The following is a 24,751-nucleotide window of genomic DNA, read 5'->3' as shown; positions in this document are numbered from 1 at the left end:
AGGAAACTTTTCTCTGAGCAAGAGTTTTCAACAGTGGGCTTAAAATATTCAGTAAACCATGTTGTACACAGTTCTGGTGTCATGCAGGCTTTGTTGTTCCATTTATAGAGCACAGACAGTGTAGATTTAGCACAATTCTTAAAGGCCCTAAGATTTTCAGAATGGTAAATGAGCACTGGCTTCAACTTCAAGTCACCAGCTGTATTAACTCCTAAATAAGAGAATCTGCCTGTCCTTTGAAGCTTTGAAGCCAGGCACTGACTTTTCCTCTCCAGCTATGAAAGTCCTACATGGTATCTTTCTCCAACATAAAGCTGTTTAGTCTACACTGAAAATCTACATTGAGTGTAGCCACCTTCATGAATTATCTTAGCTACATATTCCAGATAACTTGCTGTGGCTTCTATATCAACACCTGATGCTCATCTTACACATTTATATCATACAGACGGCTTCTTACCGAGATATTATGAACCAACCTCTGCTAGCTTCTAACTTTTATCCTGCAGCTTCCTCACCTCTCTGAATCTTCACAGAACTGAGGAGTTAGGGCCTTGTTCTGGATTAAACTTTGACTTAAAGGAATGTTGTGGCTGGTTTGAGCTTCTATCAAGACCACTGCAACTTTCTCTGTGTCAGCAGGAAGGCTGTTTCGCTTTCTTATCATTTGTGTGTTCACTGGAGTAGCACTTTTAATTTCCTTCAAGTTTTCCTTGGCGCTCACAATGTGGCTGAGTGTTTAGCACAAGAGGCCTAGTTTGGGCCTATTTCAGCTTTTGATACGCCTTCCTCACTAAGCTTTGCCATTTCTGGCTTTTGATTTAAAGTGAGAAACAGTATGATTCTTCCCTTCACTAGAACACTTAGAAGCAATTGTATGGTAATTATTGCCTAATTTCAATATTGTGTTTCAGAGAATAAGGAGGCCCAGGGGAGGGTGAAAGATAGGGGGAGGGGTGTGGAATTGGGTCACTCTATGGAGTAGTCAGAAGATACAGCATTTCTTAAGTGTACCATTTTATATCTGAGTGGCTCCCCAGAACAATTATAAAGATCATTGATCATAGATCACTATAGCAAATATAATTTTAAAAGTTTGAAATATTGGAAGAATTACCAAAATGTGATAGACACAAAATGAGCAAATGCTATTAGAAAATGGTACCAATAGGGGGTCTGTAGGTGGCTCAGTCAGTTAAGCATCTGCCTTCCAACTGGGTCATGATCTCTGGGTCCTGGGTTCGAGTCCCTCCTTGGGCTCCCTGCTCGGCAGGGGACCTGCTTCTCCTTCTCCCTCTGCCCCTCCCCCCTGCTTGTGTGCTTGTGCGCAGGCTTTCTCTCTCGGTCTCTCAAATAAATAAAATCTTTTAAAAAACATACACACAGTATCTGCAACATGCAATAAAGTGAAGCATAATAAAATGAGATATGCCTGGAGTTGCTGGATGGCTCAGTGGTTGAGTGTCTGCCTTTGGCTCAGGTCATGATCCTGGGGTCCTGGAATTGAGTACCGCATCAGGCTCCCCACAAGGAGCCTGCTTCTCCCTCTGCTTCTGTCTCTGCCTCTCCCTGTGTGTCATAAATAATTAATTGATTAATTAATTAATTAATTAATCTTTAAAAAAAAAACTTCTGCCTCAAGCCCAGCTAATGCCCTATGTCTTTTTTCCTCTGTGTAGTCCGACTTCTCTTAAGAGCTGCTACTTGGTCTTTATTTTTCATATCTCCTGCTCTTCAGCTCACTCCAGTTTGGCCTCTCTCCCGTGAAGTTGCAGGTAAACCCTCACTTCGGTGTCAACGAAGGCCGTGAATACTTTTCAGCCCCCAGCTTCACCACCTCTCAGCTACGTTTGCCACTGTCGGTTGCCCTCTGCTTCTTGAAATCCTCTTTCTGTGATTTCTACATGACATTCTTGTTTTCTTCCAGCCAGTCTGCTCCTGCATGTTCTCTGTTATAGCTCTTCCTTTTTCACCCCATCATTAACTAGTGAAGATTCTCAGGACTCAGTACTAAAAACCCTGTTCTTACTCTGAGTTTTTTCTGTGATAGCAGCTTGCCATGGGTTTTATTACTTTCCTTGTGTCTCTCCTGAGCCTTCCCTGTGACTCCTAAACCTCTGCCTCCAGCTCTGGCCTCTGTTTTCTCAGTCACAGACCTGTATATCCACTTGCCTCCTAAATATCACTTACATGACTCACAGGCAAGGTTAGTCTCAGCATGTGCAAAACTCAACTCATCCTTTTATCCTTCCCCTAATGTTTATGTCTTCCATTGTTCCCAGTTTTAGGAAGTGACACCATGATCCATCCAGTTATTCAAGCCAGAAAACCAGGAGTCCTTGATTTCCCCCTCACCATCACTCCCATGTTGATTTAACCACAAAATCCTGATCATTCTACCTCCTATCTTTCAAATGCTTCTCTTTTCCTGGTATTTCTTATGGCCATAACTCCAGTATAGTTGCTTCCTGATTTTTTTCTTGACTCTATAAGAGATAGACATTTTTCAGTGTAGTTCAGTACTTGACATATTTATTTTTAAAATTTTCTTATTGAAGTCTGATTTACATACAATAAAATGCTCAGATATTAAGTTGTACAGTTTGATCAGCTTTGATAAATGCATTTATCTAATGTAACCCTCACCTCTAGTAAAATGCAAAATATTTCCATCTCCCTAGAAATTTCTCTGATGAGCCTTCCCAGTCACCCACCAAAGTAGCCACTGATTTAATTTATTAAAATATTTTAAAATGTATTTTTTTAAAGAAAAATACTTGATGCGGAGCTATCTAAAATACATAACCTGTGGCATGTGGTGATTAACTTTATCCAGCTTTGTAAGCTATTTTTACTATTAAGTTCAATATAAATAGGAAAATAATGACTGATTTTCTATCGAACTACCCATTAAGTATTAGAAATATTTTAGACTATCCTTTTAAGTTAACTTATAATTTCAACACTATTCTAATTATACACACACACATATATATATAAATACACACACACACCCTTTACACTTAGAGCTGAGGTGATAGGGAAAGTGAGTCCAGAAAATAATTTAAATTTTATCACTATATTGAGAATCTTTTATGCATACACATACATAAAGCAATACAAATAATGGTTATTTTTATTTATCTTTAGAAGAATTCTATATTTGTATTGAGATAAGATGTGCAAAGCCGCCCCAAAATCTCCCAAAAATGTAGAAAACTTTTGGTGTTTATGGGCTACGCAACATCTTTTAATTTCTCTATTTTGCTATTTTCCCAATTAATTTAAGTCATACCTTTAAACTCCTAGCAACCTAAAATAAAGATTAGAAAGTTTAAATTATTCTTTCATGTGCTTGAATATCAAACATTTAAAGAAGCTGGCAGAGCCAGGAAACTGACCTCTTTTGTGTAGTCAGTCACAGGGTGGGTCCAGTGGAGGCAGCCAAAATGTGAGCTTCCTTCTGCTGGTCCAGCACTGGATGCATTTCCAATTCAGCTTTAAAAATGAGAGGTAGGGATCCCTGGGTGGCGCAGCGGTTTAGCGCCTGCCTTTGGCCCAGGGCGCGATCCTGGAGACCCGGGATCGAATCCCACGTCGGGCTCCCGGTGCATGGAGCCTGCTTCTCCCTCTGCCTGTGTCTCTGCCTCTCTCTCTCTCTCTCTGACTATCATAAATAAATAAAAATTTAAAAAAAATCTTTAAAAATGAGAGGTAATTTAGGCTCCTCCATACAGACAGCTCAGCCCTTTTTCTTTCACAGCTAGGCTGGTTTGGGGTCATTAGATTCTAGATAGAGACCCATGGCATAATAAAAAGAGCAAGAGTGCCAGGTCTCTGAACTTACTTGGGAGAAACGAACACTACCAGGTCCTGGGCACTGTGCCTTTTTCACTGATCCCCACAATTTTCATTGTGCATTTGTTTTGGGAAATTTTTTTGAGCACATATCCCTGATACATATGTCATTGTATTATTACTTATCTTACACTTCTATGAATAGGAAGTCTTAAGTATATTTTTTTTTGTCTGTGATTTTGTTTAGTTTTCACAAAAACGGCATTTCATAGATGAAGACACTAAATCTCAGGGAAGTTTAGTAACTTGCCAAGGTCACATAATTTACTGAGTGATATATGATGAATTCCAAGCCATTTGGGGCCTCTGTTATAAAATTATAGATTCCAACTGTGTGATCTGCAAGGCCTCTTTTAGCTCTGAACAACCTGTGCTTCTATGCTGTTGCTGATACTCACCCATCTAAGACATAATCTCTGGTTTAATATTTCTAAGCAGATAAGGCCTTATTATGGTCCATATATTAATAACTAGGAATTTTAGGAATTAGTGGGTTGTGGAAGAAAAACGGAATACTTAAAATAGTGTCAAGTTAGCTTGGCCTTAGGTATAACTTTAAAAATCCACTGGCATTTTTGTGTTTAGAGTATATGTTGCATATTTGGGATGCCAGGGTGGCTCAGCAGTCGAGCGTCTGTCTTGGGGTCAGGCCGTGATCCCGGGGTTCCAGGATTGAGTCCCGGTTTGGGCTCCCTGTGAGGAGCCTGCTTCTCCCTCTGCCTGTGTCTCTGCCCCTCTTTCTGTGAAATGAATAAATAAATAAAATCTTTTTTAAAAAATAGAGTATATATATTGCATATTTAAGATATTGGTAGCAACAACCACTACAAACATAATTTATTTACAAGATATCCATTATCTTAAGCACCATAGGTAATTCTATCACTATATTTAAATGAGAATTTTTTTTATTACTTTTCAGCATTTTCCCCTCCGACAAAGTATTTCTCTCAGTACTTGTGTTGCAATAAGTGACTGCTAGTGTGTAGGTACCTCACTTTCCACAAGACCAGCAAAATACTTTCATACAGAAACTGTCTCAGTGCATTCCCTTTATAAGTCAGCTCCTTTTCTTGTAAGTGGAAATTGCTATGATCAAAATCACTGTCATTTGCCTTTGAAGCATTTTCTATAAGTTTTGCTTTGTTGTTGCTTTGTGTTTTTTTAGCTTTCTCTGGAATCGAAAAGAGAAATGAGAAGACAATTTTAGATTAGCACCTGTCTGAGAAATTCCAAAATTAGAGATTGCCATCTGGTTTGCATGATTTGTAGTATTTTAAAAATAGAATCTACCATTCTAAATGGACTTTGAGAGTTATTCTAAAATAATGATACTTAAAAACTGCTTCACCTATCAAGTTTTACTATCAAGCTGAAAAGAGGATAGGTAGATGTTGGTGATGTTCATTCCAAGAAGGAATGCTTCTGTAACCTCTCTGTCCTCTGATATGAACAGTTACAAGGTCACATTTGCCATTGGTTGGACTCACATAACCTGAAGGTTCATCTTAGATTCCTCTGGGCTTCTAGTTGTTCTTTAGAATAATTTACTTAGGTCAGGCCTAAAATATTCAACCACAGTAGCTCTTAAGATATTTGAATTGGTCTGAGATCATCCCTAAAGTGGGGGTACTTTCAATTTTGACTGATATTGGCCACAACCAATGCTAAAGATTCAGAGAACATATAAAAAGCATCAAGGCCTTTGTCAGAAAATTGAAACTAAAACTGTAATTTGCCTTAAAAATTGGATGTGGAGGAAGGTAAATAAATGCATCTGAAAAACCAGTAGAATGTTAATTGTTGTAAACCTTTTGGAAAGCATTTAATGATATGTATTATAAACCTTTTAAAACTACCTACCCTTTGGCCTAGAAATTTCATTCACTGAAATCTTTCCTGAAGAAATACTCAGATACCCCAGCAAATATTTGCATATTTAATACAATGGGTGATAGAGTAAAGTAAAATAAAGCAAGTACAGGCACTGAAGCCAGGTTGCCTCAATTTAAATCCTGGTTGTCGTACTTACTACTAATATAGCCTCGTATTTTTTGAGTTTCTCCATCTGTAAATAGAATACTCTTCCACTCATAGAAATCCCTATAAGGAGAGAATAGTAATTCCCTCCAGTATCTGTTAGCTACCACAACAATGCTGCATAACAAATTTCCCCCAAAACTCAGTGACATCTAATGAGCATCCGATGAACATCAGTGACTTCTAATGAATAATCACATCTGCTGGTCAGCTGGTATGCAGCTGTTTTGGGCTGCACTTTATTCCAGACCATGCTATTGGTTCAAGTGAGCTATGGATTGGTGGCTTACCAGGGACTGGTCTTCTGGCAGTGTCTGAAATAGAAGGCAGCAGCCCAATTATATGCTTTCCTTTGCATGGCATCTACTAACAGACATTGGCCAAAGCAAGTCACATGGCCAAGCCCAACATCAGTAAGACAGGGAAAGTGAGGCAGGGGGAGGGAATAAATATTTGTAACGCAAGGGTTGACATAGTATTTCTATAAAGAACCAGAGAGTAAATATTTCTGGCTTTGCTGGCCATACAGTCTCTGTTGCAGCCACTCAACTGTGCTGTGTTAGCATGAAAGCAGCCTTAGACAGTAAATCAGTGCATGGTGTGGCTGTGTTCCAATAAAAATGTATTTACAAAAACCCAGTGGCAGACAGGATTTGGCTCATGGACTGTGGTTTTCTTACCCCTAACCAATTTATCACATTGAATCATAGAGTTTTTGTGAAGATTAAGGAAATTAATGTATAGAAAGTACTTATAACAGTTCTTGGTAGAGTAGCACTAATAAATATTGGCTCTCATTAATAGTGTTGTTATTGCTATTATTATAGCACAATATGAGAAATAATAAAACTGTCTAACAATAGAGATAGGGTGAAATAATTTATGGCACATCCGTACTCTAAAATGTTATACATTAATTTAAATTTCATATTTTTTAAATATCAAGACTATTTAATGGCCTAGGTACATGTTTGTAGTATGTTAAGTGAAAGACACATTTTTCTTAAAAAAAAAAAAGTATATTTTTTATACATACATAGAAAACAATCAGGAAAAGAATATACCAAACTGAATCATTTACTTTTTTTCTTTTTTGTTTTTGTTTTTTTGAGATTATGATTGATGTATATCATGGTATTAGTTTTAGGTGTACAACACAATGATTTTATTATGTTGCATAATGATTTGCAATATATATATATATATATATATATATATATAGTGCAAAATTATCACTACTGTATCTTTACTTAACATCTACTGCCACACCTAGTTACAACTTTTTTCTTGTGATAAGAACTTAATTTTTAAATTTTATTTTAAATTCTAGTAGAGTTAACATCCAGTATTACATTAGTTTCAGGTATACAATGTGATTCAACAATTCCATACATCTCCCAGTGCTTATCTCAAGTGCCCTCCTTAATCCCCATCTTGTGATAAGAACCTTTATAGTCTATTCTTAGCAACTTTCAGATATACAATACAGAATTAACTATATTCACCATGCTGTACATTACATCCCCACGACTACTTATAACTGGAATTACGTAATTCTTTATTGCCTATTTTCTTTTTTTTTTCTTAAGATTTTATTTATTCATGAGAGACACACAGAGAAAGGCAGAGACAGAGGGAGAAGCAGGCTTCCTGTGGGGAGCCCAATGTGGTACTCAATCCCAGGACCCCAGGATCACAACCTGAGCCAAAGGCAGACGCTCAACCACTGAGCTACGCAAGCATCCTTTACTGTCCATTTTCTTTCCTGTACTAGACATGTACTGTTTTCTGGTATTAATGTACTTTGATGGAAAAAAAAATAGAGTCTGCGTCCATTGAGGACTCTTCTAACTCTGATATAGTTTCTATTTTATATGTCAGTTACATTTTAATTGCTTAACAAATTAAAAGTTTACCCTCAGAGATGTCTGATTAGAATGGATTTTGTGGACACTCTAACCTGTTGTATTTTTAACTAAGGAGAAATTGTTCTGCTCTAGGGCTCCTAGAAAACTGTGGCAGGGTACCAACCAATGAGAAGAGAATCCCCACAACGTCTCTCTGGTCATAGGAACAGTAGCTCCTTTCAGACTACATTCCCAGAGCAGCCACAGTCCTTTCAGTGATAAAAGGCAGAATGTTGTTGTACAGAGGTGAACAACAACACCCCTTCTCTGGCCACCCCAATGTTTGAACATACACAACGCTTTTCTCATGTATCAGAGGGAGATTAGGCTTTAATATTTAATTGCCACTGTGCCTAGAAGTCCCATAAATAAATACTGTAAAGGGAAGCTAGAGAACCCAGCAGTTCATCAATATCACAAAATATTAACTAAAACTAATTTCTTTTTAAGAACCCTTTACAATAATCAACTTTCATTTAAATTATAAACGGTTAGCCTCTGGATTCTCCGAGAGAATCCAAGATTCTAAACTGTATTAAAAATTGGGTTGTATAACCTTAGATATAACTATTTCAAATAAAATTTGCTCTAGAATGTGCTTTAGAATCTGAACTTTAAAGGAACTGTGGGCAGCCCCGGTGGCCCAGCAGTTTAGCGCTACCTTCGGCCTGGAGTATGATCCTGAAGACCCGGGATCGAGTCCCACATCAGGCTACCTGCGTGGAGCCTGCTTCTCCCTCTCTATGTCTCTGCCTCTGTGTGTGTGTGTGTGTGTGTGTCATGAATAAATAAATAAAATCTTTTTTTTAAATTTTTATTTATTTATGATAGAGAGAGAGGGAGAGAGAGAGAGAGAGAGAGAGGCAGAGACACAGGCAGAGGGAGAAGCAGGCTCCATGCACCGGGAGCCCAACGTGGGACTCGATCCCGGGTCTCCAGGATCGCGCCCGGGCCAAAGGCAGGCGCCAAACCGCTGCGCCACCCAGGGATCCCTAAATAAAATCTTTTTAAAAAATTTATAGGGATCCCTGGGTGGCGCAGCGGTTTGGCGCCTGCCTTTGGCCCGGGCGCGATCCTGGAGACCCGGGATCGAGTCCCACATTGGGCTCCCTGCATGGGGCCTGCTTCTCCCTCTGCCTGTGTCTCTGCCTCTCTGTCTCTCTCTGTGTGACTATCATGAATAAATAAATAAAATCAATCAATCAATCAATAAATAAATAAATAATTTATAAAGGAACTGTGCCTTTTAATCTTCGGGTTTCAGTAAAGCCTAGCCAACCTTTATTTTTAGTAAGTGAATTGTTAGTGAATTTAAATGCCAACTAGGATTCCCACTTAAGATTTGTATGTGACGGGGATCCCTGGGTGGCTCAGCGGTTTAGCGCCTGCCTTTGGCCCAGGGCACGATCCTGGAGTCCCGGGATCGAGTCCCACGTTTGTCTCCCGGCATGGAACCTGCTCTGCCTGCCTCTCTCTCTCTCTCTCTCTCTCTCTCTCTCTCTCTGTCTATCATAAATAAATAAATCTTTTAAAAAAAAAAGATTTGTATGTGACTACTGTATGTTTTAGTAAGCTCTAGACTCAGTATGGTGCCTTTGGCCTACTTAAAGGGGAAAACAGACACCTGATTTTCCCATTTTAGGTACCAGAATCGTAAATAAAATAATAAGATAATGTGAATGCTAAACAGAAATTTATCTATAACTGTATCTCAAGTAGCTTTTTAATTTGGGACTTTGCATATAGAAGCTCAAGATCTATTGGTAGTTTTTGAGCTCATGATATGAAATGAGAGCTATGTTCAGTCAACTTAAATATTTACAACTACAGTACTATTAACGGATTTAACTGCAGTTTCCATTTCTTACCCACTAAGGAATAAAGGAGAGCCCTTAATTAGAATGGCCAAAAAAAATGATCTCCCTTCTGGCTGGGACCTCCATATTGCTTTTCTTCTCACCCCTAGACCCTTCTTTGCTGAACCTATTCTGCAGATGTAGCTAGTCTCCAGACATGACCCCTCAGTGAACCATGCCTTCTGGCATTCTTGCCTTTAGGGAGTACCCCCTATATTCAATCTGGTCTGGCCCTGTGTTACCATAAGAGTGGGGCAAAAATGACACAGCTTCCATCTTGGTCTCTGGGAACATGTGTTCTGTGGTTAGTCAGCCATCATGTAAAAAGCCTGACTACTGACCGTGAGCACCATGCCCTGAAGAAGTCCAGCTAGCCACAGGAAGCTGTTCCAGCTCTTCCAGCTGAGAGGTCTATGTCCTTCACATGCCTTCAGCCCTGATCACAAATGCATGAAAAACTTGAGAGAACTGACCAGCTGAGTCAGTCAACCCTCAGAACCATGAGAGATGGAAATTATTGTTGTAAACCACAAAATTATGGGGTAGGATGTTATATAGCAAGAGAAAATTGGAACACTTTGCTTTCTTAACCCGTCTTTCTGCACTGTTACGTTGAAGAATCCCACGACTGAGTTAATTTGTGGTTACAAATGCTAATATTACTTTTATGTAGAGTGCTAATAGAGGCTACACTTCCCTCCCACATGCTTTTTTTTTTTTTTAAGATTTTATTTATTTGAGAGAGGGAGGAAAGGAGGGGGAGAGAGAGAGAACACAAGCAGGAGGAAGGGCAGAGGGAGAAGCAGGATCCCCGCTGAGCAGAGAGCCCAAAGCAGGGCTCAATCCCAGGATCCTGGGACCCAGACACAGAGCCAAAGGCAGATGCTCTAGCATCGGAACCACCCAGGCACCCCTCCCTCCCACATGCTTTGTAATATGCTGGCTCTCCACTTTTTCATAAAAAATAGGAGTCCTACAGATCCTGTAGATATATTTTTAAATAGATGTGCTAAGCACCTACATGCAAATATGTAGGGGTTTTCTGATTAAAATAGTAATATAGGGATGCCTGGGTGGCTCAGCGGTTGAGCATCTGCCTTCAGAAGCTCAGGGCGTGATCCTGGAGTCCCGGGGTTGAGTCCTGCATGGGGCTTCCTACGGGGAGCCGGCTTCTCCCTCTGCCTATGTCTCTGCCTCTCTCTCTGTATCTCTAATGAATAAAATCTTTACAAAAATAAAATAGTAATATATTTATTATGGAAACCTGTGTAATAGAAAATAAAAATAAAAATAAAAATCATTCATGATCCCGCCACTCTTGACATTTTTGAGATAACTACTCTTGACATTCTGGTTTATTTCCTTACAGTTTCTACAGTCTATTGGCGACTTTTTCCCTTTTCTTTTAAAAAGCAAAATTGGGAACATATCATACATGCTGTTTTGAAAACTGATTTTTTTCACTTACTATATTACGAATATTTTTCCATACTTTGACACTTGTTTGAAATAGTAAGGTACCGTTCAAACTAGCCACAGACCTAAGGACCAACCCATGCAATTAATTCCCCAGGTGTTCTTGCATTTTCATGCCATTGGCCTCAGAAGCGTAAGAAATATGAACCAGCGTTCAGAGAAAATGTAAAAATTATCTACTCCTTACTGGAATTTTATTTCTGTAAGAAAATCAAAACAGAGAATATGCTCATGCAAATATATAAATAAAATAAAACTTTTAGAATTTAGATCGGAAAACAACTAGGATTCATCCTATAAATATGAAAATTCACATCTTAGATAAAGAATGCTTAAAAAACTATTAGACTAATACTGCTGTTTTACAAGGAATTCTCTAAAAGTTTTTTCATAAAAATAAGCATTTTCATGCTTAAGACAAGCTGGGGAGCATGGGCATTTTTAGAACCTTTCTTTTCACTATTTTTAAGTTATAAAAACCCAAGGTTTTCCTTGTTTGGAATGACATGAAAGGTCTTTTTTAATGCTTCTTTGAATATTGTCTTTTGATGTTTGTGAAAGTTAGCACTAGGATAGTTTACATTTGGTACATTTAAACATTCTTCTGAATAGTTTTCCAATAGCCTCCAGCTAATAATGAGACACCTTTTTAATAAAGGTACAGGATCCATTCCAAATAAAGTTTATCTGCATGTGCTGTGGCATATAGTAAATATTTACCCTATTAAATGGTTTCTTCATATTTCTGTTTCTCATAGCTAGCATATTTTTCAAAAGTATTACTATAAATAGAATGTATTTAAAGAAAAGGGTAAAAGTTATATCTGGGGACATTTATCCATAATTTTAACTCTAGTTTTATCAGCCAGCCAGGTTAGTCCTACCAAATATTTAGTAAAAATTACCCAGCTGCAATGTTGTCAATATAACAATAAGGAAAAAAATATTTTCGAAAATTATTTCAGAGTAATAGTAATTGAAAAACTTGAATAAAAAGACAAACATATATCTCTCAGCTTTTTCTTTGATATGATGAATGATAAGATGATTGTATTTGAGTTTATGCAAGTCAAAACAATTTGTTATGTTTTCTGAATGTTCAAGTCCACTAAATATGTTAACAAAATATGTGTGGGTAAAAGTAAAGATATGATATTTTATCCCTACTTCTCAAAATTAAGAACATCTGTGTGGAGATTAGTCAAGGATAAAGCAAACAGGACCATGTGCTTTATGTTTACATAAGATGTTGAGTATAAAAAAAGGTAAGTAATGGAAGTAGTCTTAAATTTTAATGTATTTCCCCTTTATGCCTGTTTTTAAAACTTAATATAAAATTCTTCAAATAAGATCAAAGGTTTCCAGATTTCTTTTGAAATAAAAAGTTATCACAATGAGATCAAGCAATATAGAAAAGAATAAAAACCATCACTGTTCTTTAGAGTGGAGTTGGTAGAGAAAGTTTGCTTCATTATTTATAGATTTGCCATCTCCTGTGATTTTTCTCTAATATACTGCTAATCATTTACTCTAGTCATAAAGAATTGCTTCTGTTATTTCCAGACAGATGTTATATTTTTCTAATTAGTAGTAGTTGATACCTTAAAGACTAATTGAATATAAAATGACAATGTAATATAATTTTGATTCTTTCCATTTTTGTTTTCATTTTACAATGTAACCATAATGCAAGATTTCTCACCCTTAGCACTATTGACATTGGGGTCAGATAATTCTTTGCTGTGGGAGGTTCTTCTGTGCATTGCAGGATGTTTAGCAAAGTCTCTGGCCTCTACCCACAAGATACTAGTAGCATTCCCCAGTTGAGAAATAAATGTCATAAAACAAACAATGTCACCAGACATTGCCAGGTGTCCCCTAGGGGGCAAAAGCAGTTCCTTGAGAATCACTGCCATAGCATATTTACTAAAATTCTTTTTTTAAAGATTTTACTTAATTATTTGAGAGAGAGAGCACAAGCAAGGGGAGGAGTGGTTGGAGAAGCAGACTCCCCGCTGAGCAGGGAGCCCGATGCTATATGGGGCTCCATCCCAGGACCCCGGAATCATGATCTGAGCTGAAGGCAAACACTTAACCGAATGAGCCACCCAGGCACCCCTTGCTAAAATTCTTATCATGCTTCTCAGGAGCATAATTTAGAATAAAGCAATGTATTTCAATTTTGTGAAAAAATTGAAACAGAAACTGCTAGGCATTATTTTGGATAGTTCAGCATAAATAAAACGATCACATTTCTTAATCAAAGACTGGATTGTCTAGGTAATTGGTACAGAACAGACCATTTTAGTGATTACCGCACAGGAAAATAAAATTAGTTAATAGCTAGAAATGTCATTTACGGCTGTTTTTCTTCAATCATTATTTTAAAATGTGAAGCAGTGGGATCTGCAGATATTAGAGGACACATGAAGGTCCTTGTAACTATTTCATGTTACCTCTAAATCACAGTGATTTTCCATGGCGTGCTGGAATAAAAACGTCTCACTCCTTTTGTCATTATGTCTACAACGGTGATGCCCAGTGCCCTACTGGGAATGCCATTAATCTAAGTTCCTCTCCAAAATTTTTGGCATTCAGTACCATGACAAGCGCTCAGCAGGCACGCCGGTTCACAGAGTGTTTTTCAGTTTAAACATATGCCAGAGAAAATCAGAAAATGTAGCTATTTGAGAGATACAGAAAAATCACAATGATTTCAAATTTTATTAGGTTTAATATGCAGGAGAGAGAAATATACAAAAGCCTTAATTGTCTATACATAATTAAGCTTAATATGCACTTGAAAGCATCTTACAATAGCTTTACTGAACATGTATACAAAAACCTGAATAGAAATGATTGATAGAGGGCAGTTAACATCTCTAGATTGCTTGAGGTAGTGTCAAGAAGAAGGTAAGACAGGACCAGATCCTGAATACTGGGAAAAAGCCCCCTTCACTAGGTCTGTGTTTTCCTTTACTCTGGGACACATACCTGCCGCAGAGCAAGGCAGGAAGAGGAAAAAGGATATAGCATGTCTTCCTTGATTCTTTTCAAAATGAATTGAACCCATCTTGTTTTAAAATCATGCCTCAAGGAGCGCCTGGGTGGCTCAGTCGGTGACTCTTAGTTCTAGCTCAGGTCACAATGGAGATGGAGCCCCACATGGAGCCACAGCAAGTTCAGCATGGAATTGGCTTGAGATTCTCTCCCTCTCTCTCTGCACCTCCCCCTTGCTCACACATGCTTGCTTGCTCTCTCTCTCTCAAATAAATAAAATATTTTAAAAAAAGAAACCCTGCCTAAAAAAAAACCCTATAAAACATTCATATTATATTGGACTTCAAAAACTAAAATCACGTTATGCTGTGGTCCTTTAAGTGACCCTCTGAACTATTGGGCCCTTGTAGGGTAGATTTATAATTTGTTCTTAAAACTAGAGATTGTTTTGTTTTAAAGAGAGAGAGAGTTCAAGCATGAGCAGTGGAGGTAGGGAGGGTAGGTGGGTAGAAGAGGCGCAGAGGGAGAGGGAAAGGGAGAGAGAAAATCTTAAGCAGGCTCCACGCCCAGCACAGAGCCCCACTTGAGGCTTGATCTCATGATCCTAAAATCATGACATGAGTGGAAATCAACCCCTAACCAACTAGGCCATCCAGGTGCCCCAATAACTAGAGATGTTCTTAAAATGCCTAAGACAATAACAATAATAGTCAAAACAGACAACCAATAAATAGCGGCTGGATGAATGTATGGGAAGTGTAGAAGTACGCCTTATTGCGTAACATTAAAAATTTTACATCAGTAGAAAAAACATACACAATTACACAATAGAAGGTATGCATGCACCCATCACTCAGCTTGAAAATTATCAACTCATCGCCAGTCTTGCTTCAACTATATCCCACCTACTTTTCTCTTGAATGTTGTTTTGAAGAAAATTCCGAATATATCACTTCATTCATAAATATTTCAATGTCTATCTCTAAAATATTGGGCTCTTTTCTTTAAAAATTATGTTACCATGCCTGAAAAATTGAAACAATTTCTTTTTTTTTTAATTTTTATTTTTATTTATGATAGTCACAGAGAGATAGAGAGAGAGAGGCAGAGACATAGGCAGAGGGAGAAGCAGGTTCCATGCACCGGGAGCCCGACGTGGGATTCGATCCCAGGTCTCCAGGATCACGCCCTGGGCCAAAGGCAAGCGCCAAACTGCTGCGCCACCCAGGGATCCCCAACAATTTCTTAATAACATCAGATATCCTGTCTTCAAATTTTCAATTGTCTCATAAATGTCATTTTTTTTACAGTTTTTCATTGGAATCAGGACTCAGAAAAGATCCACAGATTGCGATTATTTGATATATTTCTTAAATATTTTTTAGTCTTCAATTTCCCCCATCTTCTCCTTATTTTCTCCCCTGTAACTTACGTGTTGGAGAACTGGGTTGTTTGTGTTGCATTTTCCACAGCCTGGAGTTTGCTAATTATATTCTAATAGTGTCACTTACTGACACTATTAGACTGACACTATTAGACACACTTACTGGCACTTACTGAAGGATCACTTATACTCCTCTGTCTCCTGGATTTCCAGTAAACTTGTAGTTGTAGCTGAAGCCTTAATCAGATTCAGATTCAGTTTTCTTTTTACGAGTCCAAAAAGACAGTAGTGGCTAAATCATAGTGAAAGCTTTCTTGGCTTTTTGCTGAGGGCCTTGCAAATTGATTTAGCTAATATTTGTTGGGCATTTTGCATGTGCCTAGGATTGTGCTTATGTTCTATAGGCATTACATCATTTAATCATCTTTAAGCTTCATAATACTGGTTCATGTCAATTTCTGTCTGATGACTAGACACTCTTTAGTAGGGCCAAGTAATCTTAAGTGTCTTTCAAACAAACCCCTCAGTGTATATCCCATTGTCATTTATGTGATTTAATTTAGAATTCTGTCAATTTTCTTATTATTGGATCATTTAGAGCTATACAAATATAGCTTGCATTAAAGGCATTTTTTATATTTTAATAATAAAGCTCAAAGACCTGTTACTTCTCTGTGAATTCGTTGTACTCAAGCATTTCGGTACCGGAATTCACCATCTGTTAATCTCACAGACACAGATATCTAAATCACAAATAGAGCCAACAGAATTCAGTATTTCCTGGGTCTCTTTTTCCTTTGCACTCATTGTCTTCTGCAGGTGCACTTAGGTCTCTTTCATCTCTCTCTGCTTTCTTTGCATGCTCACAGTGCTCACAGTATCCTACTGTTACCCAGTGTGAGAAACTGGCTCCTGGTTGTAAAAGCAAAAGTAGCTTTTCATTATTTGTTTACATATCTGTAATTTATTCTGTTCAATTATCTCCATACCCCGCAAATTTACCATTTATAAAACCAGACCATTGGAGATCCAGACTTAAAAAATAAATGTCCAATTATCTTGACCAACTGACACTTTTGAGGATTAAACTGTTTGATATGTTGTTGTTGGAGAAAAGGCAGTAACCGGCCCAAATTGCAATTAGATAGCGAAGAACAGGGAGCAGAACAAAGCAAAGAGGATCCCATTGTGTGGCTTCATAAGCTGACACAAGAAGAATAATTTATTCTTTAACCCTTCTTCTCCAATCATTTTTCCTTTTGTAGTTGCAACAACATTCTCCTCGAGCTTCCAGAATATCTATTAGGTGAAGCGTTTGGTTGGTTGAATGGAAGGAATGTAAAGCCTTGGTGAATACGACAGAGAAAAAGGAATGAGCAGGAGGTTTAATTTCTTATTCTGGTTACACTTCACTGTGAGACATTAAACAAATGGCCAAATTCTCTGTCTTTATTTCTTTAAAACAAAATTATTTTTATACTGATTATCCATAAAGAATTTTAAAAATCTTATTTGAAATCTATCTCCTGTAAGCTCATAGTAAGTAGGAATTGTGTATCTCTTTACCTGACCTCAAGGAGTTCCCAGGGAAACATGGTGCACGTGCTCATGCTTCATAAGTAGTTTTCCATGCTGGTGGTATTTGAAAGGTTATACATTTTAAAGGGTATTTTGTTCCTTTTTCCTTGGCAGGATGGAGGAGCTTCCTTTTCTGAGACCAGTGCTGTTTGGACTCCGTGAAAGTACACTTTGTTCTAGTAGAATTGCCATGTGAAAGCCTAGAATATATATTGAGTTCTTCCAAAAGGGGGGGGGGGGAATCATGTTCTAGGACAATGAATGCTGACTTGGTGTTGAATGAATAATTGTTATGTGCTCTTTTACTCACAGGCTCGCTTTTCATATGTGCGGATGAAATATCTTTTCTTTTCTTGGTTGGTGGTTTTTGTTGGAAGCTGGATTATATATGTGCAATACTCTACCTATACAGAACTATGCAGAGGAAAGGACTGTAAGAAAATAATAGTAAGTATTTTTTTTATTTCCTAGCCTATAGAAAAACTATCATAATGTTATATTTACTACTTACATACTTATTGTTTTCAAAAAGTAAAAGTTAATTTAATTCGACTCTAAAGTTGTATTGAACTTCTTAGCTTTTCATTGTGACCAAATTAGTAGGAGTGTTTCATACCTTGAAAAATCTACACTTCAGAAATCTAAATATATAATACAGATTAGTGTGAGAGCATTCTTATTACAGAGAGGGATTCTTTTTAAAATACACTAAAAGTTTAGTTTACTTACATCACATGAGTTTTTAAACACTTAGAGTATAAAAGTATTATTTACAGGCAACCTTTCTAGAATACATCTTTTGAATAAATGGAGTCATTCTCAAATACCAAAAATGTATCTGAAAAGCATATTACATATGTAGTATTTTATTTCTAGCCTAATGATTGGCTATATCTTAGGAAAGTTGCTCTATCAATCTTAAGATTTCTAGTAGTAATTATTGCTTACATGTTTGAGGACCAGTACATTTAACTCCTTGTTTTCTTCTAATATCTTCTGATATAAATAATATTAAAACATTTTATCTGAGAATTATATTTTTTATAATGGTTGTTGGAATTCCAGTTATTTTAACTTATTAAATATTCTGTGGTTACTCTTCACCCAGGCCAGTGGTGTCCAGGTATGTGCATATAGCAGGGAACAAGCTATCATGGCCTTAGGAACTTACAGTCTAGCAGGGAAGAAAATGAATACAGTAAGGCATGATAATGATTATAATAGCAAGTGTTAATAGGAACATAAAACAGGACGACCTGAAGCTTTCCAAAGCTGTAAAGAAATGAAAATCAGTTTAACTCTAGGCATTCTCAATTAAGATAAGAAATTATTCCCTGGGAGTATTACAGCTTCTTAAGTAGACAAGAGAGGAAACGGATATAATAAGCAGGGAAATGAATTAGTAAAGATGAGTCCCAAATCAAGTTCAAAGGTGTCAATCTTGTATGCCCATTCCAACTGGCCATTCCAGATCCTTGAGGAATTTTTTTTTTAAATTTTATTTATTTGAGAGGGAGAGGGCACGTGCTCACATGAAGTGGGGAAGGGGCAGAGGGAGACAGAGAAACAGACTTCCTGCTGAGCAGGGAGCCTGACGTAGGGCTCGATCCCAGGACTCCACGATCATGATGACCTGAGCTGAAGGCAGATGCTTAACTGGCTGAGCCACCCAGGCACCCCCAGATCCTTGAGGAATTTTAAAATAGGAATGTTGGGCAACCCGGGTGGCTCAGCGGTTTAGCACTGCCTTCGGCCCAGGGTGTGACCCTGGAGTCCCAGGATCGATTCCCACGTTGGGCTCCCAGTGTGGAGCCTGCCTTTCCCTTGGCCTGTGTCTCTGCCTCTCTCTCTCTCTCTGTGTCTCTCATGAATAAATAAATAAAATCTTTTAAAAAATAAAATAAAATGGGAATGTCTGGAGCCAGGCAATTACTGCATACTGATCAGTAATAATACAGTACTATGAAAGTCTTCCATGCCCATTTTATAAATGAAGAAGTATGTTCACATGAAATTAATATAACATTGTATGTCAACTATACTTTTAGTAAAAAACATATATATGCCTAAGAGAGAAAAGAATTTGCTTGTGATGGTGGAGCCAGAATTTGGGCCTAATCCTGCCTCTGTATAAAGCTCAGACTCTTTCTGCTACTTTTTGTCAGGGAAGGCTAGCAAAATTATAGCTTAATAAAGCTTAAAAAAAAAAAAAAAGAAAGAAAGAAAAACCCACAAAACTCACCTGCTCACCTTCAGTAAAGAAGAAAGAAGCAGGAGTTATATAATCAATTATAATAACATAAAATAACCAAAGTTATTTGAAATGTCTATTTTCCCTTTCTAGGACACTTTCCTCAAACTAGATGTCCTGGAAACATTAAAAGGTGTCCCATGGATAAAAGCTTTCTGCTCTCAGATATATTTGAAAACAGCAGATTTAAACAAAGATAAATATGTGACTTTACTGAGGACTTCCCAGGATCTTTAGTATACTAATAAGTACTGTGCATCTCCAGAAAAAGCAAATACACTTGATTAGGAAAAAAACCCATCCCACTATAACTCTCTCAGGAAGACCTATTAACATCATCTGGGGATGTTAGAAATACTAAGAGACTAAAACAAAATGAAATAGGTATGTTGTTCTTGTGTATGAATACAATAATATTCAAATTATAAGGTATATGTTGGTGAATATTCTAAGTGAGTTATAGTTGTGAAATATTTTTTATTTTATTTTTTATAATATTATTAAAGTATTTTTCATGATTTTTTAATTTTACTTTATAAGAAATAGAAGCAGAATTCTAGCATAATTTAATAATTCTAATATAATAATTTTAGCATCATTTAATGGTGATCTTACTAAAATTTGAAAATAAGGAAAACATTTTCTGAGCCTAAAATACATCTTTTCCCTGAGACTGGCTTTAAAAAAGTTCTAGTTTCTCTGCATTTGGGAATTACGTTCTTAAAACTTAACAAAACTGGTAGTATTAAGATCCGTAGTACTAAAATAGTGTTAATATTTAATAGGAATTGTGTGATTAGAACTAAAAAGCAAGGAGAAAAAAATATTTTTTAAGTACACATTAAAGCTTCAGACAGCTAACAAGATAGTGAGGAATTACTTGATCAAGATTTGGAAGAGGATAAGATTTGAAAGAGGTGAGCCTAGATTTGGTGAGTGTTTGCTTGGGGTGTATGACCTAAAATAGAGTTTTATGCTGGTAGGAAGTTAAAAATCTAGTCCAGGTCCTACCAAGGGTGGGATCTTGGTACACCATGCTGTGGGCTGATACGCTAAAGAACTGAACCCCAACAGTAAAGGTAAGCTAAAAGAACCTCAGAGATGTGAGCTGACTTTTGTAGCTCTTTTTCCCTCAGGGTTGCTGATACTGAGCATGAACAGGGGTCTGAGAAACAGGACTGTATACTGGGAGAGAGCTGCTGCTGGGGACAAGAAACCAGCAAGCTTTTGTAGAAAACTAAGAGAGCCTCAAGCAAACAGCCAGTTATCCTGTTGGGACATTTGCCAAATCCTAGGGTTTTACAGAATGGGAGGCCAAACATCTCATTGGAAAGTCTTTGAAAAGCAGAGCAGACATTTTGGCAGTCACACAAGATACAGCCTAGAGTTATGTACCTGCTAGTGGGGGGAACCCCATTGAATTCCCAGGCTCTCTATTTAAAACCCCAGAGGGCTATGCTCTTGGAATGGAGATTAGCCAAAAATAGCTTGAGCTTTACCAGAGGCTGCAGTCCAGCCTCCATTCAGCACAGTCCCTGACTGGGTTAAGATGATCAGCTGCTGTTGTATCTGTCTACCCAAGGGAAGGGAAACTCTCTCTGGAGGCACTATGTAAAAAAATTACAGGACATAGCAAAAGACAAGGTGACATGATCAAAAACCAAGAGAGAAACATGGACAATAGAATTAGATTCACAGATGATCCAGATATTGGAGTCACCCAGAAAGGATTTTAAAATAACTGTGTTCAATAAATAGGAAGTAAGGTAAAGAAATTAAATAAAACAATAGATCATTTCAATGAAGAATTGAAAAATATTAAAAAGAATCAGAAAGACAATATGGGTAGTTCCTCAAAATGTTAAATATAGAATTACCATATAATCCAACAATTCTGCTTCTAGATATATACCCAGAAGAATTGAAAGCAGGGACTCAAGCAGATACTTGCATACCAGTGTTTATTGTAGCATTATATACAATAGCCAAATGATGGAAACAACCCTAACATCCATTAACGTATGAATGCATAAACAAAATACATGGAATATTATTCAACCTTTAATTAGAATGAAATTCTGATGCATGCTACAACATGGATGAACCTCAAAAACATTATGCTGAATGATATAAGCCAGACACAAAAGGAAATATTGTATAATTCCACTTATATGATGTACTAGAATAACAATTACATATATATTGGGAGGATGGTAAAAGGAGTTCAGATGTTTAAGATTCTTATCATATAGCTTAGTAGGTTAACAGTATCAACCAGTTAATATCAGTTAGTCTATTCATATCGATTAATAAAATATCACTCAGTTAGCTTTAGACTTTGCTGACTGAAATATGTGTATTGTTATTTCTAGGATAGCCTATGGAATAGAAAAAAGAGTCTATCATCTTCAAACTAATAAGGAAAAATGGAATAATAATAGAATACTCAGTTCTAAAGAAGGCAAGAAAGAAAAGAAAAAGAAACATAGGCCTGAGAAGTACAAAATACATAACAAGATGATAGATATCACAAATACAATCCCATGGGAAATAGACTCAGAGACTGAGATTGCCTGCAGGATGTTTATTGGGATGAGCTCTTGAGATTAACATCTGTGAGGGAGTGAGGAAACAGGACAGACCAGAGAAGTTAAACTGCAATATGGTGGTAACAAAGACCTCAGTTGATTCTACTGGGAACTTTGGAGCTGGGATGGCCTTGCAAAGGTCCAGGCGTTTGTTTAGACCCTGTCACTGACCAGTCATTGGATACGGTTTTCTACCCTCTTCTACCGTCCCATAAAGGGACATGATTTGGGGTAAGGCTGTATTCTAGGGCTGAGAACAAGTCCCAAAGAAAAATTCAGCTGAGAGCTGTTGACTATACAGCTGAGAGAATGAGTATTCCAGTTCTGGACAAGATATGGCTGGCTTACCATGGCATTGGCTGTAGTATATTTCAACCCAAATATGTTTGTAATTACATTAAATGTAAGTGGACCAAATGCTTCAATTAACAAGCGAAGGTTGTCAGACTGTACTAAAATTTAAATATATATATACTTACTAGAGACTTATCTAAAATATACAGATGCAGATGGATTGAAAGTAAAGAATAGGAAAAATATTCATGCAAATATGCAAATTGTAAAAGAGGGCGATGTTTAAAGGAAAAACCATAGCCATATATATTCACATAAGTTTTATATTATGCAAACTATATCTCTTTTTAAAGTCTAAATCAGCCCTTACTGGCTTGAAATGTAATACTTTTTAAATTTGTTTCTTCTGTATTTTAGTTTTACAATGTCTGTCTAAGTAATTGGCCTTTTCACAAGTTTTGGCAATATCCACACACACTTTTTTGGTCCTGGTAATTTCTGTTTTTTTTTTTTTTTTTTTTTAATTTCTGTTTTGAAATGTAGAGTCTAAACTGATTTTCTTTTTCCCTCTGTATTACTGCATAGGCTGTTCTCCTATTTAAGTGGACTTACATGAACCAGAGCATATCATAAGATCACTGATTTTTCAATTTGGATATAAAAATATAAAACTGTGTTATCTCGGGACACTTGGTGGCTCAGTGGTTGAGCGTCTGCCTGGGATCAAGTCCCACATTAGGCTTCCTGCAGGGAGCCTGCTTCTCCCTCTGCCTATGTCTCTGCCTCTCTCTGTGTGTCTCATGAATAAATAAAGTCTTTTAAAAAAAATGGTTCTTTCTTCCTTTTTAAGTTGGCAGTTTGACTTTTAGCTTTTTCCTAGTTCTTTTTTTCCCTATTTTTAATCATTTAATGCTTATTTTCAAGGTAACTACTATCACATAGCAATCAAATAAAAAGCATAGTCCATTTTAGAAAAAGTATCAGTCAACAAGTGTTTTTGAACACCTATTACATGTCAGTCATTATTCTAGGTGCTGGTGATACAATGGTAAGCAAGATACTCAGCGTGCATGTCTTAAGGAACTTACATTCTTATAGTGGAATATGTATAATAAAAACAAAAGCAAATCAATAAATGACTTCAGAGACTTAAAAGTGTGATAAGAAAGGATTAATAGCAACATTTTGTAGAAGATGGCTAGGGCATGCTACCTTAACCATAGTGGCTGGGAAAGTCTTCCCTAAGAAGATGGCATTTTGAATTAGAACCTGATAAGAAAGAAGGAATTGTGTGAATACCTGGGCAGAAAGCATTTAAGAAGAAAGTACAGTGAGTGCAAATGCCCAAAGTGGGGAGCAATGTTGGGAAGTATGGTTGTTTCATGAGTATAAAAATCTGTCTCATTACTTTAGTCATATCATGTACATTTAAAAATCTTGGATATTGATGGCACAATTCATCAAGTGAGGGGAACCTCTTGGATATAAGCAGCTCTACCCTATCATATAAGTCTATTGGAGAAAGTACTAGGCTGGAGTCCAAGCACCAGACTTACCCTTTCTGACTTGAAGTCAGACTTCAAGTACCGTCTGACTTTGAGTAAGTGATTTCATTTCATTGACTTACTGTTAAGCCCACTGTATAGGTAGGAAATATCCCTACCCTGCCCTACCCACATCACAGATTTTATAGAGATATAGTAGAATTGAACCAGTTATGATGGTTTCCTATCACTGAATGATACTCTTAGATATCTATTGAATATAGAGAAGATTCTCAAGTCTTTGACTTGATTCCATTTGACCCAGGGCAAGTACCTTAATGGTTGCTGTTGCTATAACCATAACATTGTAATTTAAAATTTTTCCCAGAAGGTTGCTATGGCTGTCCTGTTCTGAGCATTGCCTCCAAGCTAGATAACTGTGTAGGAGTTAGATATCATAGGATTAACAGAGTGTGATAAGCAGTTTACTTATGTTTAAGAATCATGGTCTATCTTGTCCTACATAGCTTTCTTGTTCTCTATATATATCTCTCTTTCCCTCCCTCTCCATTTGTGTGTGAGGTCATAACTATTGTAGTGGTTAAGAGCATAAGCATTGGAATAAGGGAGCTTCAGGTTTGGGTTCCAGCTTTGCCATTCCTTAGCTAGACAGCTTTGTCTTAGCCTCTGTAAAGTGGGGATTAAAATCAGGTAGTTGTGAGGATTAAAATGAGTTCATATATTGAAAGACTTAACACTGTGCTTGACACATGGTAAGTACTCAGTGAATCATTATTTTCTCAAGTTGATGCCTTTGAATCTGACTTGGGAAGATAAGACACACATATGACATTATATAGTCAGTTGTTTCAATCAAGATACAAGCAGAGAAGAGGAACCCAAAAGAAATATATATTAAGATATTTATTATTTACATTTTTGTTTACTGTTATTTATTAACAACATGGATGGACCTTGAGGGCATTACACTAAATGAAATAAGTTAGACAGAGAAAGACAAATATTGTATGATCT

General features: G+C 37.1%; 1 protein-coding gene across 1 annotated transcript in view; it reads left to right on the top strand.

Annotated features, from left to right (window-relative positions):
* Window positions 1-24,751, top strand: part of DIPK1A (divergent protein kinase domain 1A) — a 116,456-nt gene that overhangs the window by 66,583 nt on the left and 25,122 nt on the right. The window contains exon 2 of the mRNA XM_055340183.1: window positions 17,412-17,546. Coding sequence (XP_055196158.1) covers window positions 17,412-17,546 — 135 coding nt within the window. The remainder of the gene's footprint in view (window positions 1-17,411; window positions 17,547-24,751) is intronic.

This window comes from Nyctereutes procyonoides, unplaced genomic scaffold, assembly GCF_905146905.1.
Source record: "Nyctereutes procyonoides isolate TBG_1078 unplaced genomic scaffold, NYPRO_anot_genome, whole genome shotgun sequence".
Lineage (NCBI taxonomy): Eukaryota > Metazoa > Chordata > Mammalia > Carnivora > Canidae > Nyctereutes > Nyctereutes procyonoides.
This window is presented reverse-complemented; position numbering and strand designations above follow the sequence as displayed.